This window comes from Xiphophorus couchianus, chromosome 7, assembly GCF_001444195.1.
Source record: "Xiphophorus couchianus chromosome 7, X_couchianus-1.0, whole genome shotgun sequence".
NCBI classification, from domain to species: domain Eukaryota; kingdom Metazoa; phylum Chordata; class Actinopteri; order Cyprinodontiformes; family Poeciliidae; genus Xiphophorus; species Xiphophorus couchianus.
The window spans coordinates 24,745,795-24,766,567 of NC_040234.1; the positions used below are offsets into that span (position 1 = coordinate 24,745,795).

At 39.5% G+C, this 20,773-nt stretch overlaps 2 protein-coding genes across 3 annotated transcripts; one reads left to right on the plus strand and one right to left on the minus strand.

The window, feature by feature from the left end:
* The first annotated feature begins 3,331 nt into the window (after positions 1–3,331).
* Positions 3,332–7,217, plus strand: pex12 (peroxisomal biogenesis factor 12). The gene is made up of 4 exons (XM_028021938.1): positions 3,332–3,636; positions 5,092–5,219; positions 5,299–5,834; positions 6,553–7,217. The coding sequence occupies exons 2-4, from the start codon at positions 5,097–5,099 to the stop codon at positions 6,935–6,937; spliced, it is 1,044 nt and encodes a 347-aa protein (XP_027877739.1). The 5' UTR covers positions 3,332–3,636; positions 5,092–5,096; the 3' UTR covers positions 6,938–7,217.
* An 826-nt stretch (positions 7,218–8,043) lies between these two features.
* prmt1 (protein arginine methyltransferase 1) lies at positions 8,044–18,877 on the minus strand. Of its 2 annotated transcripts, none has more exons than XM_028023260.1 (10): positions 18,727–18,877; positions 16,166–16,261; positions 15,917–16,072; positions 15,773–15,836; positions 15,556–15,698; positions 13,680–13,767; positions 11,117–11,232; positions 10,883–11,033; positions 9,853–9,974; positions 8,044–9,775 (listed from the first exon to the last, which is right to left on the minus strand). In XM_028023260.1, exons 1-10 carry the CDS (start codon positions 18,751–18,753, stop codon positions 9,692–9,694), a joined length of 1,047 nt encoding a protein of 348 aa, XP_027879061.1. In that variant the 5' UTR covers positions 18,754–18,877; the 3' UTR covers positions 8,044–9,691. The 2 variants fall into 2 exon arrangements, with proteins under 2 accessions (XP_027879061.1, XP_027879062.1); XM_028023261.1 differs by having other exon boundaries at positions 16,166–16,252; positions 18,727–18,870.
* Positions 18,878–20,773: the final 1,896 nt, after the last annotated feature.

Sequence of the window (20,773 nt, forward strand, 5' to 3'; positions counted from 1 at the left end):
GTGTTTCTGTATTCCATAAAATCTAAAAAAAATCAAATATTTTTTGTCATAATATAGTAAGATTTGAAAATGCTCTTTCTCAAAAATCTGCATCTTTGTAAAACTTAGACAGGTACCTGAATCCAGATAAATAATTTAAATTGTTGTGTTCCAGTCGGAGCTCCTTCAGAGCAGACAAGCTGGAGGAGAAGTCCACAGGGAGAGTCGTTATCTGATTCCAGCTGAGATCCAACTTTTCAAGGAAGGATAAAGAAAAAAAAGCCTGCAAATACAAAGATGAGAAACTTCTTATTCTTTAAATGATCATTTTTAAGTTATCTATGTCCCACTGAATATTAAATCGACCAAGACAGTAGTTTTTTTCAATTCAGTTTCCAGTTTCCTTTTCTTTCAACTCTAATTCTTAGAAACAATATTTTATCTGCACCCTTGTCATGATCTGCTTCTGTTTCTGTCTTGTGAATGACTGCTTGTTTTGGTGATTACTTTACATTTGACACTTTTAAGTCCTTCCAATAGAATTCTGGCCTATTTCTTCCAGCAGAACTTGTCCAACAAACAAATGAGTGATGTTTGTTGGACATCTTGCTCGGACACACCAAAGCAGCTTGACCCACAAATTATGCAACTTGGGGACTAATTTAATGATATACTCAGGGTCAATTTTGAGGTCCTATTTGTCCCCAAGCCATAGTTTCCTGGCTGGTGACATGCTTTGTTTAAATCTTTCTATATAATCTTCATCTTCATGATGCCATGCACTTTCTGAAGCAGACCCATGCTATCCATCCATCCATTATCTAACACACTTATCCTTGCATGGTCATGACATACCCATCCTGTCTGTGGGAAATTATGTCAACCTAAGCTTAAGCATATCCACTTTTCAATCAAATGTATTTCAGTCAATTCTCAGCTAATGTTTTTGCAGTTATTCTTCCATCTCTTTCTGCCTACCTGTGCTTGTATTTCTTTGATGTGACAGTTGGTCAGCACCAGCACCCTCAGGGACCACAGTCCAATAAAGGTTCGGGTTTCTATGATGCTCAGATTGTTTCCTCCAAGCTTCAGCAGCCACGTACCGTGAGGGAGGCCCCTGGGTACATGTTCAAATTTGCCATTGCGGCAGTCCACCAGGTCAGCGTGCTCATAGCAAATGCACTGGTGTGGGCACACATGTGAGCTTCCCACAGGCAGGAGCAGCCACCCAGAGAAATTAATGGAAACAATCACGAGGAGGGTGGAAGACAAAGGAATGTTCATATTTGTGGGAAAACTAGCAAAAAGGAAATATAATTGGAGGCATAGTTAGAGGAAAGGTTAAATGAAGGTTGATTGTTTACATCTCCTGTTTTCTGCTCCAAACACAGTGGTCACCTCGATGCAACTGTGAAAAAAAACCAAACAAATAAGAAAAACAAATAGCTTTTACAACAAGGTTTACGTTCACACCAGTAAAAATGTTTTAAAACTTTTCAGTGTTCCAGTTATTCTTTTGGACAAAAAGATTAAAATTATGAAAAAAACATCAGGTTTGATGCTCCTTGGGTTAAATAACACTGAATGGTTTCAGATTTCAGTGTATTTAGGTGAGTTTTAGTACTTTGTAGTTTGTTATTGTCCACAAAAAAAGTTTGCGTGGTTGCCGCACATTTTCACAGCAGGTAAAAATTTGCATTTGTTAACGTTCATTTTCATACATGCCGACTTGTGCGTAAAATATGGCGCCGCACATTTTTTGTGCGCACGCACGCTTTATACATGAGGCCCCTGAAGTGAGGAAGCTTACACCGTGGGGGTGCGGGCACCATTGGGAAAAGAATATTGCAAAAACACTGAAGCAATATCTGTGGTCAACAGTCAGGAACATAAAGCTTGTGCACAAGAGGGTTTTCCACAGAGGATCTAATCATAATCAGATCAGGTAATAAAGTATCTTAAAGACAAAACAGTATTTGTTTTGTAGTGATCATCACAAAGACCTGGTCTCAGTCCCACACAAAATTTGTAGATCGAGCAGCAAAAGTGTGTGTTAATCAGACGACCTACAAGCCTGATCAGTTCAGCTACACCACCTCTGTCAAAAGGAATGGACAAACAAATTACAGGGAGACGGTTGTGGAAGGATAACCAAAACATTGGACTCAAGTTAAACAGAGTAATTCTATCAATTACTAAGAAAATTGATGTATATGTCTGAATTTGAAGAAAGTAAGAAGCAATCCACAAAAGCCTTTGTCTGCTTTGTGAAGACATTAAACTGCAACTTTTTTGCAATGCCAGCAAACATCCCAGAGTACAAAGATCTCCACTCTTCACATTAGTCAAATTACGTTCCAATGATAGCTTTAGCTCATCTTGATATTTTTTCAACTCACCTCTTCTGCTGCTGAAGACTCCGAACATCATGTTGCTGGATCTCAAACTTTTTCTGTTCCTTCATCAGCTAACTGACAGTGAGACAAAGACACCAGTACAGATACCAGCATAAAAAAACAACTAAACACAAATCAATGTTGATGATGGAGGCTTTGACAGCAGACGCTTTGTCCATTAATCCCTGTCAATCACCAAATGCTTCCACTCATCTACTGATCTCTCTGATTCCTCTGCAATGCCCTCCCATCTGTCTGTTCCTGCATAGTTTATATTATATAAAGAAAGTCAGCTTAGTGTTCAGTCTCTGTGTTTGATTTTTTAGAAAACATCCTGGAATCAGTTATTTATTCTGAAAAGTTTATGAGGGCAGTTCCTTGCAAAAGTAAACTATACATCTTTTTTTTTACACTTCTTTTTACAATTAGAAATAGGAAAACTAACATTTCTGTCCAGTCCCTTTACTCTGTCAACACTAAATAAAATCCAAATCAACCAATTAGTAAAAAATAGAAAATACAGTCCAGTATAATTTAATCTATGTATTAAAGCTACAAGCAATTAAACAAATATGAACATAAAAAGTTACATACTTCAGCGTTAAGGAAAAGGTTAGATTAGTAAGTCATACTATCAATTTATATGTATGCATAAATATATCTACTTAAATATCTATACATTACACACACACACATCTATCTATCTATCTATCTATCTATCTATCTATCTATCTATCTATCTATCTATCTATCTATCTACATACATACACACATACTTATACCTACTACATATTATCAAATTCTATTAAGTAATTTAATTTTTGTTTGAAATCGAATAATGATTTATATGTTTGTTTTCTACCTAAGTTCTTAAATAACTAGACCATCATTCGATACCAGTACAGTAGATGGCGCCTACTTCACGTTTCTTGCCAATCGCCAATAAAAATCAAGAAGAAGAATACTGTGGCAGTTGGTGGCAGTAATTTCTCTACTGTGAGCTGGCGCTACAGGTAAAGCGCAGCGAAGAAGAATTTGTGTGCTGTGCGAAGAAGTGGCGTCTGCTGTAACTTTGGTCAGTAAGGATTCTTGGTTGCTGACTCTAAAGTAACGGAACCCTAAAAACGAAACACCATGTTGGCATTCTTACTGCGAGGTCTCACGCACCCCGACCTGTTGATAAATCACCGCGTGACGCTGCTGTAGTATGAAGACACGTTAGTGACGCTGCTCTGCTGCTGACAGGAACAACATCAGCAAGGTGGGTTCATGTGGCTGACTCTGTTTTCTATTTTAAATGATTGGAGACAACCTCACAGCTGAAGAGTACAACTAAGCTGTACGTGCTCCACTACGTTATGAAGATAGTGGATTTGTTCAAAAATATTCAGACACTTGCTAAATTTAAACTGATTTTATTTCAGACTCAAAGTCTATGGAATTTCGTAATTCTATAATCTCGTAATTCCAACCCCCCCCCCCCAAATCAATAATAAATATAAAAGTACATAAGAGACCCCTCACCATTCAGGAGGCAATCATACCAATGTTTCCAAAAAACAGATGTATCTTACTGCCCTATGTTTAACTTTAGTCAACAACAGGATAATACTATTATAATATTTGTTCAATTGGAAAATACATTTATAAATAAGCTTTCTTCAAACAGCCATCAAAGAGCTGACACTAGCATACAAACAGTTAACTGGCACTGGTCTATCTGGCCTTTTTTAACAAAAGCCTTTTTTTATTTTTTTTTATTGAAATTGCAAAATGCTATGTAAATCTGACATTTTGACTAGACACAATACTAATTCAAGATATCAGTCATTGGACTGTGGTGAGCTCAGCAGATATGCAGTCTCACCAAGTGTTTTCTAATTGCTGCTGTTGCTAGTCTGAAGGAACTGACTTCCTTCACCGCGTGATGCTGCTGAGGCTGGCGCAGGGGAGAGGCGCTCGGCTCGTACACTGCAGCACCCAGGAGGAGCGGGCTGGGGGGTTGCATTTTACTAAAAGTAGATGTCATAATCAAGTGTCACAGTAACATAAGAAAAAATCTTTATTGGCATTATAGCAATGAAACTTGTCTCACAGTTGCTGAGTGTTTGAAGTTTGAACGCTTCTTGCCATCACAGTAATCTTCAGTTTGTTCTATATTGGTAAAATTAAAAGATTACTTTTACACAATTTTTACTCAACTATACAGAGGACTCCATGTTTCAGGTTTTCCACATTTACTTATATTTAGCCAAGTGTTTTAAACAGGTGAGGTGACAAAAATTCTGACCTTATTTTATGTCTCGTTGCTACAAATAAATATCAGAAAGCTGTTCATAGATGCAGACTATGATCACAAACACGACCACCAGTCTACAACAGAATACTGTAAACCAGAGAAACTGCTCAGTCCCATTAAGTTCAGGACTAAATCTGATTGAAATTTTGTGTTTGAGGCCCTAATGGAACACTGTCTGCAAACCTCCATGAACCAAAAGAACAATGCACAGGAAACTGGCTCAGATTTCCTCCACAACATGTGAAACACTGAAGTTGTGAAGTTGTACAGAAAGTTGTTTTCACCACGACTGAACATGGGTCCATATGCAAACAGAGGACATCATTTTTGGGGGACTAGTGGGTATAGAAATAACTCTTCTGTTTAATTCTTAGATACTTTGCCAGATTAATGAGGTGACAGGTTTGTCTCTTGCAGAAGGCATGGCGGAGGCTGGAGCCCACCTGACCTCCACAGTTGTTAATGAGCAGCCATCCATCTTTGAAGTGCTGGCCCAGGAGTCTCTGATGGAGGCTGTCAGACCTGCTCTGAGACATGCAGTCAAGGTGAGGCTTCCTGTTGGTAGACACCAGGCTATATGAAGATTTTCCTCTTCTTCTTACCCTGCTGCTCCAACTGTCTCAGGTTCTGGCTGAATCCAACCCGTCCCAGTTTGGATTCATTTGGAAACGCTTCGATGAGCTCTACCTGCTGCTGGATGTCGTCCTGCAGAACCAGTTCCTGTCCCAGTGCAGCTCCTCCTTCTCTGAGAACTTCTATGGACTCAAGAGGGTCTCAGGTGGGCGGGGCCTTCCTGCTCGCCTGGGCTTGCACAAGAGTTCTCATTGGCGGTCCCTGCTGCTCTTGTGCCTGGTGCCATACCTGCAGGCCAAGCTGGAGGTGATGCTGGCCCGGCAGAGAGAGGAGGAAGACTTCTCCATCAGGCTGTCACAGACCAGGAAGCAGAGGTTGTACCGAGCGGCGGTGGCAGCATACCCATATGTCAGCTCGGCCTGGAGGTCTTGGATCTTCTGCCAGCAATTGCTTTTTGTTTTCGGAGTCAGCAGAACACACAGTCCCCTGCTATGGCTGGCCAATGTCAGACTGGCACGGCTCACCACACATGACCTCAGAGATGCACAGCAGAAAACCAGCTGCAGGCCCAGGCCGGCCGATGGGAGGTAGGTGAACTGTTCAGGGTTTTCAGGAGTAGGGCTGGGTATTATGGAGACTGAATTTTATTGCAATATTTTGAGGTACAGTTGTGATAACAATAAAAATTATGATAAAGTTCTACTTTAGGTCTCTGCATGCCTGGCACTGTATGGCACAGCATTCATAGCACTAAAAACACAAACATTGGAAAAACATTCACATTTTAACCAGTCTTCTTCAGGATGCTACCTACTGAATGAAGTGTGATATATATCACTAAATTGCTTTTAATCATATAAATCTACTAATATTTATTTATAGTCCTGTGGAAGAAACAGTTTAGAAAATAGTAAAAAAAATAACACTTGCCCTAATACTGTCAGTTTTCTTTTCTATTTAACATCTTCAATTGAAATCTATAGAAACAATAAATCAAAACTCTTTTATAATACATTTTTCACCCAAAATGATAAAACAATAAACGCCCAATTATGCAGGAGGGAAAGGGCATGTATGCTGCTGGCAGAGGAAGGGAAGTTTCTGTCGTTTGTGAGGACAGGTCATGTTTTTGTATTATTAGTACCCGAAGAAACGGAGCTTCAGGATTTTCTTTAGCGCTTATTTTTCTTAGTTATTAAAAAAAAGATCCTGCTTCCAGATTTCCTGATGAACACAACTTGAACATAATGTGTATATCTGAATGGAGAACAGAGAAACATCATGCTGTTGTTCCTGTGGTTGCAGACTGATGCAGAGAGCATGGTGGCTCATGTCTCGGGCAGCTCAGGGTGTGGCCGTCTCCCTCTCCACCTCCCTGTCTCTGGGCGTCTTCTTCCTGCAGTTCCTGGAGTGGTGGTATTCCTCGGAAAACCAGAGCACAGTTAAAACCATCACTTCCCTGCCTGCACCTCCTCCCCCGCTCCATCTGCAGGAGGATGTCCAGGAGGATGAGAAGAACTGCCCGCTGTGCCGAAAGCTCTGGGCCAACTCCACTGTGCTGTCCACATCTGGCTTTGTCTTCTGTTACCGCTGCATTTACACTTATGTGAAGGCTAACCACTGCTGCCCACTCACTGGATTCCCCACAGAACTGCAACACCTCATCAAGATCTATGAGTCCGAGAGCTAAGAGTTCTCTGGAGGTCATTTCAGATGTTTCCCATCTTTTGGAGAAATGTGACCTTACTGTTTGCCGCATTCCTGTGCAGGCTTCTATCAACAGCTCTTTGTGAAGAGTGAAAATGGTATTTTACTTTTGTGTGCAAAAGTTGATTTTAAAGTTGATAAATTATGATCTAATTCAGATTTTAATTGCTTACACTTTGTCTTTGTATTTATTAAATCAGTAAATATACTGTATATAATAGTGCTGCAAATAAAACCTTTCCTACCACTTTTGTGAAACTGAATCGACGCTTAATTAAGCAAAGATGCCCATAAAATCATGGTTTAATCCACTATTCTGGTTTTGTAAAACAGCTGGATGAGAAGACAATCAATTGTCTGTTGTTTGGTCCTTTTAGAAGGGTCGTCCTGTTAAGGTATTGAGGCCTCAGCCTGACCCCAGAAAAGGGAATTTCACATTAAATGACAGCGTGAATCACAGTCTGTCTGCATAAAGCAGCGCTTCTCAATTCCGGTCCTCAGGCCCCCCTGCCCTGCATGTCTTAGATGTTTCCCTGTTGCCACACACCTGGATTGAATCTATGAGTGATCAACAGGCTTCTGCAGTACTTGGTGGCTGCAGAACAGGTAATGCAATCATTTGGATCAGCTGTTCTGAAATAGGGGTACAGCTAAAACATGCAGAGCAGGAGGGCCTGAGGACTGGCATAGAGAAACACACAGGCCTGATTTTGATCAAAACGTAAAAGTATGAGATGGTCTCTAATATTCATCAAAGCTGGGCTGGATTGTGCAGATTGGGAACAGCTATTGAGGTGAGCAAACATGCATGGACCTAAATATTTAAGTAAATACTTAGAAAACAAATATTAGGGTTTGAGTTTGGAAATTAAATATATACATTGGAACTATATACTTAGACTAAGTATTTATTTTGGAACTAAATAGTGAACTAAGTATTTTTGCTCAGACTTAAACATATGGGGACTAAATATTTAGTCTCCTAAGTAATTTGTGAACTCATTTAGTTTGGAAGCTAAAATATTGCTGTAAATGTTTTACTGTGTGACTTTACAACCGGCACCCCATAGAAACATGAACACACAGTCATGATTTTGCAAATGAGGTTTATTGAAATTAAGTTACACCAAACCTAACAGACCAAAGTATTTGAGGATGATGTCAGGGATTGCAGAACTCGTGCTGCCAAGTTCTGAAATGGTGGCTAACAACATAATCAACTCCTATAAGATGAATCGAACTGTTGGCATGTTTTCATTTGAACTGGGCGCCTGTTCTTGATCATGATGGTCCAGTCGGTCATCCTTTACTTTTCTCAATAAGGTGTTTCTGTTCCAATATCAATAAAAGACAGTAGACATTCCCTGATATTGGGAATATCATGGAAGTTTAAAAGCTTCCAGACATGAAACAAAGTTTAGAGCCTGGAGTGAAGCAGGGTGTGACTGAAATTCTCCAACATGCATCATTAACCCATAGCAATACTGAAAACCTACAACATTACTGGTAGATTTCTCAACCAATCACAGGCTCTTAACATCACTGATAGGCTGCTCTGCATAAATAATATTCAGATAATAAAGCCAATATATTTTGTACATAAAATTAATGTATGTTTTGGAAGTTCGATGTGATTTTGTCGTTTGCCGATGAGTATAAATGATGCACTTCTGGACTAGAAATGCATCCAACAATGACTATTAATGGCTTTAGGTAATCAGATTAAGGTTAGATACATGTGACCGTGATGGCAGAGTGGAGACATTGTACGTAGAGACGTCTCAGCAGTTGAAAACATTTGACTTGACATCTGAGTTTCAAAAATGGAAAATTTACATCTTTTGAAGCAGAAATTACAAAGTTTATTTTAGGACATTTCTGAGGATGTCAGAAATTACAGACAAAAACTACAGAAGTTGAGTTTTTTGGAGCTCAGAAATTTTCTCGTTTCTTCTAGAAAATTTCTGAGATCAGTCTGTAAATTGCCGACGTTTTTGGTGAAAATTTACTCCCCCGACAACAACCCCAACACACCACCATATGTACCTCTTTATATCCTCAATCTGTTACATTCAAAATAATCCACTAAAGAATCTGCAGCACATTGACCCTCTCTTTTGTCTCTCAGTCATTAGAAAAAATTAAAATTGGTCCATATCTGACTGTCAGGGCAGATGTCAGGAAATTAGAAATCTGCACAGACCAGGAAAAGTCTGATTGATGCACCTCTATCATGAAAGGTTGGGAATCTTTTAGAAGGTCGTGAACACAGAGTGAGGGAAGAAAACCAGCAGTTTATTCACTTTATTTGTTAAAAAGAGCAGCAGCCAAAAACAATACAAAAAAAGAGAAAGAAAAACTTTCTTTTGGCCTTGCTTTCAACCCATTTGCTTTTGGACGGCAACGTCTCGCTGTAACAGGTCTGTAGGCTGCTGAGGAACGCGTCATTAACAATTGGGTTGTTTGTACTACAAGACCTGGAAGCAGAACCCAGTAGGATGCTGAGGACAGGTACCAAGCTGAGAGTGACTACTGCACAAGGAATCAACACATCAATTTTTTTGAAACGTAAAGATGTGGAAATGTTGTATAATACTATGGAAAAAAAGACAAAAAAAATTATGTCTTTAAAAGGTTGCTGCACGGGAGCTTTTACTAGAGAACATCCTCCCAGTGAACCTGTATACTGTGACTGCTAATAAAGACTAACACAAAGACGGGGGGGGGAAGGGCTTCCTTAACGCATCTTGTACTCCAAAGTCTTTGACATCTCACACAGCTGACCCCTGAAGTCTACATCGACGGCAAAGTCCAGGTCCCTCTGCAAGAGAGGACACAGGTCAGAATTAGGGAAACTAAGTGGAAGGTGGTGGAGCAGGACCTGCTTCGTCCACTTACATTGTTCTTGACGTTTGGCTTCATGCTTAAGGTGCCGAAGATTTCTTCTCCAGTCTTTACGGTCAGATAGTCGTCCAGGTAAAAAACTGTCTGCTTCCAGTGGGTGTAAGGAGACTCTGGGCCTGGAAGCACAAAGATAAACCACCTGAATGTTACTTACTGGAAACTCAAAAGTAAATTTTCCCCTAATCGTGAATGTTCCATGTGTAGGCGCCTAAAATTCAAAATGCTCAAGAATCGATTATTCTAATTACTTTGTAAAATTATAGTGTGAATAACTCTTTTCATTTTTTTTTTTTAATTAAGAAAAAGCCAGGCAGCAAAAGCTAACTTAATGCTAATAATTTAAATTACAGAATTTATGCACAAACCTATTTTTGTTTAAATATAAACTGAAGAAATTTGATACAGCATGGAACCTTATAAATAAATGTGTATTTGTTCACTGAGGTTCTTTAAAGGTATTTGCTACTTTAAACTAACATTTGTTATCATTGTGACTGTATATGGGGCGACTGTAGCTCTGTGGGTAGAATAGTCACCTTGTGATCACAAGGTTTTAGGTTCTACTTCAGCTTCCTCCTGCTACACGTTGATATGCCTCTGGGCATTGCTTACTGATTTGCATATATAAACGTGTGAGTATTTGAGTGCAAATGGGTGAATGTGACTCTAAGTGTAAAGCGCTTTGAGTGGTCAAAATGATTGTAAAAACACTATACAAGTTCAGTCCATTTATACAAAAGGGTGTTTTTGCTAATTTATTGTAAAGGAATTCAATAGTTATTATGAGGGAATGATATACTTTTGCGAGGTAACACAAAAGAAAAAAATCCCCCACGTCTCCTAGGCGCTTCGTACAACAGAATACCACTACAATATTATTTTAAACCAACATGAGAAACGTTGATTTATTTTGCACTGATGGTTCTTCTGACACCGAGATGCCCAGTCTGAACCAGAGCTGCTGCTGCTTGTAGGAAATTAGTGTGACTGGGTCCTAATTCAAGTAAAATAAAAGGCCACTGACTGGTGGAGAAGCCAATCCTCTTGTGGCAGCGAGTGAACTCTATGTTGAAGTAGGTGACCAGAGCGTGGATGTAGTCGTTCCTCTTCACTTGCAGGCAGAACGGTGAGGTGAAGGTCAGGTCCTCCGCCTTCACTGTGTAAATGTCTACCTCCTAAATACACACAACAAATATTACCCGACATGTCCTCTGACCACTTAACTTGTTTGACTACGGACCTGTCTGTGTCCACTCACCCTGATAAGACAGGAATTGGTAACCAGCTGCTTGGGGTCCACCACGTCCACCAGGGGTTCCTTTATTGCCACCTCCTTGATGCAGGACATGTCAAAACCGTAAACATTCTCCCACCCTGAGGAGGAAGCAGGTCACAGGTCACATCCGGCAAAGCTGACACGACTCCACAAACTTACAACAAAAAAAAAAGTGACCAATAGAGCAGGAAGTAAAAGAACATTTGTCCTCTAAGAAAGAACTGAAGATGTATGAAAATAACAGCATGTAGTGACCTTTGACCCTTTGGATCAGTGATGATAGAAAAACCAGCAGCTCGCTTAGAACACAAAAGTACAGCAAAGAGTTCAAACTTAAGAGGAAGGGTGTTTATACATGGTCTGTGTTTGTTATATTACTTCCAGTCAGAAGTAACAAGTACTCAAATTAGTAATGAGATTAATTTAAGCTAGGGATTCTCTAATCAGGTTTTATCCTGTCGATCACTGATACCGATCACACAGATTGGCTTTTTAATTGTTTGAGAAATGCTACTGGCCATGTGATCTGGCAAAAAGGAAACTTCAGTCACCTGAATTCTGACGACAAAAAAAATAACTTGAGCAACAATGCAGCAGGACAACTGAAATCCTGACTGTAAGACTCTCCTCAGTCAAAGTCAAATAAATCTCACAACGCTATCCATATCAAATAATGGTAAGTTAAAAGGAAACATTACAAGTCAAATCCAGGTTGCATTCTTGATAGCTAACTTCTGTGCAAGAGGAAATTCTGCAGCAGTCAAAACAAATATGCCCACTTTTAAAATAATTTTTAAACAAATAAAAATAATACATCTTTTTTTCCATGCCCAAGAGGGGACAGGAGGTGTACATCTGGTTACTCCAAGTAAGTTGCATTTCTGGAATATGACAGCACTGGAAGATAACATGTTCCTGGTAGCTTCACGTTTGATTAATTGTGTATAATTGTGTAGACAGTGCAGAGTTCTCAGAAAATTAGCTTTCACAGAGGTACAGGTGAAGCTGCTGCACTAATGGCTCTCAAGTCGCCAAGTCTGAGTAAGAGATGGTGTGTGTGATGTCTGTGCCGAGGTTCAACACTTCAGAGGTGCAGACTGGGCACGAGGCGGCCAAAGCACAGAGGTGCTTTTAGTGCACGCTGCGGGCCTCGCGCCCAGTTCTGTCCATCAACTGTTAACTTGTCTTTGACATCACTGTTACTGGTGTATAAAAAAAAAACTACCAATATCTACAGTAAAGAAACAAACGACATTAACCCTGGCAAAGAAGGGCCAGGGAGGGCAAGTAAAGCCAGGCAGCCCACTGGGGGAAACCCCCGTAAATGGCGGCTCTAGCGCAGCAATGGAGGAGCAAAAGCGAATATTTAAATCAGTCACACAGACTGTCATTAAGGATGGGATGTCTGCCGAGGCTGTTGTTCGCGTGAGGCGAGCTGAATAGGTCAGACAGCTGCTTTAAGACCGAGGTCAGATTCGTGCAGTGAAAAAACGTTTTTCCCGCTAGATCCATGCCGCAGCCTTCCTGCGTACAGTGCTGCTTGCTCTCTATGTCTTTACTGACGTCTTTAGCGTCTTCCCCTGGCTTCATATCTGCAGTCCATGCACAGACCGCAGACACTGAAAGGTCACGGAGAGACTGGTGGATATGAATTAAAGTTTTAAATTAAAGCCTCAGTTTTCCTCCACTCAGGTTGACAGCAAAAACAACAAATGAACAATTTTCAACTTTCTTGTGTGGCGTCACTAGCAGGCATGTGCACGTCTGCATGTATGAGCTCAAAATTTCACACTAACAAATTACACTGCTCGCTCATCGGGATGAATACAAGCGACTGTCGCCTCACCGCACAAGCTCCAAAAAAATGAATGGAGATGGAGCAGCGCTGTCTCACATCACAGTGTGACCATTACTGCCTGTCAGTTACCCGACAGGCTCCAGGTCTCCAATCACAGAGCAAAGCATAACGCTCGGTGAGTAGCGCTTTGGATTCAAACTGAATGACTGGTGAACCACTGAACTGGCTATGTTGTAAAACAGTAGCAACTAAACAATACAACCAACATACAGTATCTGCACATAAAATGCACTGATGTTGGTTTACTTTCTTGGGGACCATCCTACTGACACAATCACTGAGGTGAGGTGGCATTTCTGTCATGGGTGACATGGCCAACCACACGGTGGCATTTTGTGGGGAACAGACCCCTCCACCCCCCTGCCATCAACTGGAGGATCTGAAAGTGAACAATGCCTAAAGCGAACCTTTTAAACCCCCCTCCCAATTATTTATATTTAAAAGCTCTTCCAGTTTCTGTGTTAAATGGTCTTTTGAAATTAGTTTATTGACCTCTGAGAGGGTCTATTTGCAGTGTTAGACTATTTTTATGCTATTAGTTAACAATGGCCTCTAAGTGACAATATTGTTTATGTTTATTGCTATTGTTTATCGCAATAATTTCTGGGACAATTTATCGGCCACCAGAATTTGTTATTGTGACAGTCCTAGCGACCGTATGAGACAAAGATGGAAGCAGTTACTCACAGTGGATTTTGTAATCCTTGTACTGCCTGTCTTCAATAGCAGTGACATACAGTGTGGCTCTATCCGGAAAAATCAGCCCGTCTGGTTTCTGTTGGAGAGGTACAGTAGAAAAAAAAATGCACAGACATTAAGACCATCATTCTAAATGACACATTTAACACACTATCATCAGAAACTATCCGGATTTGGGCCAAGTGCAGTTATCCATTCATGCCAGTAGGTGGCGTAGTCCAAAGGAAAACTACCTACTACACCAAAAAGAAATTATAAAAGCCTGAAACGATTACTAGGATCCATCTCCCGATGAACTGATCTTCAACTAATTTAGTTCAACTAATTCAGTAAAATGTGCCAGATTTTTATCTAAATTAATTAATCCATAGAATAAACAATATCATTTTTAGTTGCAGTCCTGTCACTACAGTCCAAGATTTTTATAAAATTCATCAAAGTATCAGCCCAGAATTATTCCCTTATATCTTAACTAGTGCTGTCAATCAAAAATATATATATCAGAATAATCCAGGGCAGATGGTGGAAAAAATCCTGAGCCTAAATTTTTTCCATCCACAGGAGGGGGACATGATTTGTGGGGTGTTGCGTAACATATAATACTACATAAAAATTACTCGTAAGCAATGGAATAATGGACCCCTGGACACAGATGTTCAAAAAGTTTGTTTTTGTATTTAACTCTATTCATCCATTGTCAAGGGGAAAGTGAAATTGTGAAAAAATAGCCCCCTAAATGATAGATTCTGGTGAATTTTGTGGACAAATGGAAACATTCAGAGGAACGTTGGTGATCAGAGTTCAGATTGGGCCGAGCCCATTACCAGAGATCTGCAACCTGCAGCTCAGGAGCCACAACAGGCTCTTTGGACCTTCCACAATGGCTCTTAAAAACTGACTAAAATAATAAAGAAACATGTTCTGCAACTAGAAAATAAATAAATCCATATTTTAGCCATTTCTATTTCATGGAGTAATTGCATTTGATTTTCACAACAGAATGACTTAAAAGTACCAATCATTTTTAGATCCATTTTCTTATTATATTGGAAACTATACACAAAATGTAAGAAAATGTAGCCATCACCTTTTGAAAATGTTTTCAGTTTTTTTATGTTAAAACTTAATAGAAATAAAATGATTGCTCTTTAAAAATTACAACAGATTCACTGTAGTAGCCATCTACTACAAAAATTAGTGTTTAGTGTAGTGTTTTCCCCCAAAAGGTCTGATAATTGTCGATCTAAATCAATTTTATTTAGTTGCATTGAGGGTATAGTGAGTCAACATCAATCTTAACCTTAACATCGTCTCCAGCATGATCCAACCTGACTAATTAAAGGCCCAACATGAATGCACTGCTGGGGAAAATTGAGTTTCTTAAAGAAGCATAATCTGGATTCTGTCCTTTTTATCTTTTACATTACTCTGTTCCTCTTAACAAGGTTGTCGAGACCTTTAACATTCCATGACGCTGCTCTAATATTACCATTAGTCATACCAGTTTGTCTATGCTGACAGTTCAAACACAGACACAACAAAAACTTAGAGAACACAACACAAACAGGAGGACTTCCATCCTCAGGGTTCTTCTCTGCCCCATCATCCGATTTTCCCTCATTGTAGGAGGAACAGCCTTAATAGTGGCTCCTTCTGCTACATGTTATAAAATACATTTGTAAATCAGTATATTTATGTCTCTGCTTTAAAAAAAGAAAGGCTTAATGTCAACTCAGCACTGATTTTCTGAATCGGATTGGCATCGACCGATACTAAATCTCATATCTGTATCAGAAATGAAAAAACTGGATCGGTGCATCCTTAGTTAAAACCTTCAATTAGTGACATCTCCCCTAATACATACCAGCCATTTGTCTCTGGCATAAATGACTGTATTGAGCATGGACTCGTAAAAGAGGCAGTATCCCATCCACTCCGAGATGATGATATCAACTCCTTCCACAGGCAGCTCCACTTCCTCCACCTTCCCCTTAATGATGGTCACAACTGCAGGGAAAAGAGCACAGATTTGACCCCTGACTCCTCCTGACTCAGAGTCCTGCTGGTTTCCATGGACTCACCATCATCCAGATTGTTGGCCTTCACAATTTTCACAGCATAGTCTGAAATGCTACTGCACTCTATCTGGAAAAACAAATTCCAATCATACAGTTAACCTGGAGAGCCAGACAAGAGGAGCGGCTGAAGGGGAACTGAATGCATACCCCAATAACCTTCTTGGCTCCGGCTTTGGCTGCAAACATGCAGAGGATGCCCGTTCCACTGCCAACATCCAGAACCACCTTGTCCTTGAACAAGTGCTTATTGTGAAACATGGAGTTGCGGTAAGTCAAAGTGCGAACCTCGTCTTTCAGCATCTCCTGCAGAGACGGGAGCAGAGTACAGGTTGGAAGGCGAAAACCATAAATCAATCAAGATTGTTGTCGTTAGGTAAATAAAAACTGAAAAATTACCTCGTGAATTCCAAAGTGGGCATAAGAGTCAAAGTAGTAGTCCTTTGACGTCATATCCTCTGCTGCAGGTTTGACAGAACTCTCCCCCTGAGAAACCTCAACAAAGGGAAACACAGTGACTGGCTGAAGCTGGCAGAATGGATCAAACCTAAGCCTGCCGCAATAAGCAATAGATGAAATGCATAATGAATTAAAATAGGCTCATTCTATATTCTGATGATTAGTATTTTTGAAGGCTTAATGTGTTTGCAGAGGCTTCATAATCAGTTTCACTTATGGTTTTGGTTGGTTTCTATTTCTTTTGTGTAAAAAGCAATTTCATACTGGGACATAAGAAATTACATTAATTGTTGATCATTTAATTTTTAAGAAAACCCTTAAAAATCTAGAATAGATAAAAGAATATTGAATTGATGGAATGGATGAATTTATCATGAAAGTAAAGATTATTAGTTTGTTTTTAATTTATCTTTGAAATTGTAAAAATTTTGGTAAGGTCTGTAAAATGCTACATTGTTGAGAATGATCTGAATTGAAAATACAAAAGCAACCTACTCATATAATAATGACAGTTTTTATTTTCTTGAAAAAGATTCATTCTGAGATTATTTAACCCACACATTCAGAAAAGCAACATGAGAGATAAAGATGTAGGACATTCTGGTTGGCATCACATCGTGGAACCGGTCTCCTTGAGAGGGGTAAACACTCTTCCACTCTGGAGTTGCCGTGATGAAAGGCACTGGGCAGGAGTGGGCATACTTGTTGCCCCCCCCCTCTGTGCCGATACTTTGGGGTCAACCTCGTTAAACAAGAGGGTCGCCTCCCCCCGCCTACGAGTGGGAGGACGGGTTCTGATTGTGGTTTGTGCTTATGTAGCTTGTAGTTGTGGTAACAGAACAATCTAATTATGAATATTGTTCTTTGCACTTTTACAAAGTAAACTTGCCAGCTCCTTAAAATCTTACATTTAAATGTTAAACAATTTAACATCTTTTAATGCATCTATGCTGAAACCATTAAATTCAATTTAACAGTATTGACATTCTCAATAGACAAATGTTGAATTTCTGTATCTGTGGTCTGGGTTAAAATGTTAGCATTTATGGGGGTCCTGCCTTATAAACAGCTGCTTAGTTCATTTATGCCATGGGCCAGTTGTAAATGTGAGCAGCATTACATCATGTTTTTAGGTCCACCAACTGATGACTTCATTTGGATTTAACAGACGTGCAAATAATTGATGTTTATTTTAAACAAAAAATACATGCTAAAAAATTTATTAAATGTAGTTGAATTGATAAATAACAGATTGTTTCATGCAAAATAGATTTTAGATTTAAAATTCATTTCAGCTGCTTTATTTTGGGGGTTTGTTGTCAAACTCCAGTCCTCAAGGGCCGCTGTCCTGCAGTTTTTAGATGTGCCACAGGTACAAAACACTGGAATGAAATGGCTTAATTACCTTCTTCTTGTGTACATCAGTTCTCCAGAGCCTTGCTAATTACCTAATTATTCTATTCAGGTGTGGTGCAGCAGAGGCACATCTAAAAGTTGCAGGACACTGGCCCCTGAGGACTGAAGTTTGACCCCTGTGCCGTAGTAGGACAAGGGGAGTTAAAATCGCACAATGGTTAAGGAGCTGCTGACTTAATTTGGATTTAACAGAAATGCAAATAATTAATATCTATTTTAATTCGGGGTTTTTTTTATTATTATTTGTTGTTTTTAAGATTCTATAATTGTAGGTTTACGAATTGTCGGCAATGTCTTCCAGTAACATAATTACCCAGTAATATTTTTACATTTCCTGTCAACTTAACATCTTAATATAAAAACACGGTGGACCGAATCAGTGCCCCGACTTCCAGGCCTGGCAAGTCTTCTGTGGGAAACCCTGCAGTTCTAACAATCGCGGTTGGGAGGAGGGGGGTCTGAGACCAACCGTGACTGCTCTTTCCAGCTATTAGCGTTAACTACTTCGAACACCGGCAAACTTTTCTCTGAACCTAATTGTTACGCTCAGAAAAACATGCCTAAGAAAAAACGGAAAAGCTATATACAGTTCTCCAGGAGAAGAGCACATGTGTTCGCTGAATGGTTTCAGCTCTGGTTCCCTTTTAAATAAAGAACCAGCGGAGATGAACGCAGCATCTCTTTATAAGCGGCTAGCTCAACTAGCTCAAGATGCTAACACGTTGGAGCCCATGCGGTCCAACCGGCTGAGGTAGCATACCATCTGGGGGGGAAAAATCATCCGCTCTCCGCTCACACCTACATTAACCACCCAATAAAAAAAAACACCTTATTGAGTGTTTACATGATTTTTTTTGGTATCTTTTTCAATTGCGACAGAGATGAATGACTAAAGGCATCATTATTAAACGTTGACGCCGATATAAAATGGACGCTTTGCTGCTCGTTAACTACGAGGCCGAATCTGAAAACAAGTAGAGATCGAAACACATATTCCTAATCCTGTTGTAGACTAAGGTATGGTGTGAGTGAATCTAACAGAGCTGTGAAAGTCAGTTGTCGTGTTTCCTCCGCTAAGATCTTACCTCCATCCTCTCTGCTGGCGCGGCCATTTCGATCTTCTGCTGAACGTAGTTGACTTCTTCCTCTACTACTTCCCTTTCCTCCAAACAGTTCCAACCGTCCTATTTCAGGAGCATACTGACACCTACCGGCAGGTCTCCGCTTAACAACTACAGAAGGAAGGAAGAGAGGATTATCCTTGCTGTAGTTCCCGAGGAGTGTGACACTGTTTGATCGTGTAATATGTGAGCCAAGGTTTATGCTCTTACTTGGTTTATGTGTTGTTAATCAACAACACAATTCTGAGAGCTTCTTAGAATTGTGTTGTTAATTAAGTTAAGTCCCTTTTAACGGTGACACCACCGTAAAGCTTGTTTTCTTTTACTTGTTAGATTTTAAAAATGGGTCACATTCCAGACCCAGTGAAATTTTTCATTATCTTAATCTGTGTTTAAAATCTATTTATTCAACAGTGTTATTGTCTTTGTACAGCACTTTGGTACAGTTTTAACCTGTTAGATATGTTTCTCTATGAAGAAGAGTTTGGAAAATGGCCACACACATAATCATTCACATATAATTAATTAACTAATAAATATAATTAAAGTATTATTTTTATTATATTCAAAATTAGAATATAATGAAAATTATAGATTTAACATCTAAATTAAACCTAGATTTAGATGTCAAATTTAACATCTAACAATATGTTATTTCTGTACCTTCAGTTGTTTTCTGTTGGAAAAGGTGCAGGCGTATCATCAGAAACTTTTGAAAAACAACAAAATGAAAGATGTCTCCTTTAAACTGTTACACAGAATTTGTCCTACTAATCCTTAGAACCAGAATCAAACACGGAGCAAACAGCATTCAGTTTTATCTAATCTGAAACAAACTTCCAGAAAACTGGTAATCACCTGAAACATTGAGTTCCTTTAAATCAAGGCTAAAATCCCATTTGTTTAGAGTCACCTTTGATTAATAATAACTGGAACATTGATTAATACTTGCCTTCTTTCCTATATTTGACGATAATGATTTAATGTTTTGATATTGGCATTTAAAAACATGCAATGTTTGTTGCTGTTTTGCCATTTCATGTTGTCCTGCCATTTCATGTTGTCAACTTAATTGTTTTTTGTGTCTTGTTTTTGTCATGTAAAGCACTTTGAACTTCCTTGTTGCTAAAATTTGCTATATAAATAAACTTAAATGAAATAAAATTCAAAAATGTTTGTAAGAACAAAATAGTGGCTAACTTATTAGTTAGCCACTATTATAAGAAAAAGGGTTAAAAAGAAGGAAAAAACATCATTTCTGTTGTAAAAATTATAATTTCATTTAAATTTAGAAACATGTTAAAAGCATAGAATATGTGAATTTCTAATCCACATTCTGATACATTGGAATTCTTGCACACTGTAATTTTCTTAGATTGATTTTTTGTACATGCATAAGCTTGTTGAGAAGTCAGACATGCTGGAACTCCAACATTACAATTCTTCACCAGACCAGAGGTTTAGAGTGACCAGGTCAAAGTGTCAGGGACTGGTACCCCACACTCCGGGAGAACTCCTCACAAGGATCCCTGAGGGACATGGTTGGACACCTTCTCCAAGTCCACAAAACATATGTAGAATGGTTGGGCGAGCTCTCACACACCCTGTATGACCCTGCTGAGGGTGTAGAGCTGGTCCAGTGTTCCACGACCAGGATGAAAACCACACCACTCTTCCTGAATCCGAGGTTCAACTATCTGGTGGATCCTGCTCTCCAGGACCCCTGAATAGACCTTGTCAGAGAGGTTTAAGAGTGTGGCCCCTCTGCAGTTTTAGCAGACTCTGCCCTCCTTTTTGAATAGGGAGACCACCACCCCAGTCTCCCAATCCAGGGGAACTGCCCCTGATGTCCACACAATATTGCAGAGTTGTGTCAATCAACACAACCTTACAATGTCCAGAGCCTTAAAGAACTCGGGGCAAATGTCATCTACTTCTGGGGCCTTGCCACCAAGGACCTCTTTAAGCACTTAGGAGACCTCATTGCCAGAGATTAGAAAGCTCGATCCAG

What these genes read in the sequence shown, in the direction of transcription:
- pex12 (XM_028021938.1), top strand. Translation starts at nt 5,097, where the DNA reads ATGGCGGAGGCTGGAGCCCACCTGACCTCCACAGTTGTTAATGAGCAG. An exon ending in CTCTGAGACATGCAGTCAAG is followed by an intron (nt 5,220 to 5,298) that starts GTGAGGCTTCCT and finishes CAACTGTCTCAG; the next exon opens with GTTCTGGCTGAATCCAACCC. An exon ending in CCCAGGCCGGCCGATGGGAG is followed by an intron (nt 5,835 to 6,552) that starts GTAGGTGAACTG and finishes CTGTGGTTGCAG; the next exon opens with ACTGATGCAGAGAGCATGGT.
- prmt1 (XM_028023260.1), bottom strand. Translation starts at nt 18,753, where the DNA reads ATGGCCGCGCCAGCAGAGAGGATGGAG. An exon ending in CGCCAGCAGAGAGGATGGAG is followed by an intron (nt 16,262 to 18,726) that starts GTAAGATCTTAG and finishes CCCTTTGTTGAG; the next exon opens with GTTTCTCAGGGGGAGAGTTC. An exon ending in CAAGGATTACAAAATCCACT is followed by an intron (nt 11,233 to 13,679) that starts GTGAGTAACTGC and finishes CTTCCTCCTCAG; the next exon opens with GGTGGGAGAATGTTTACGGT.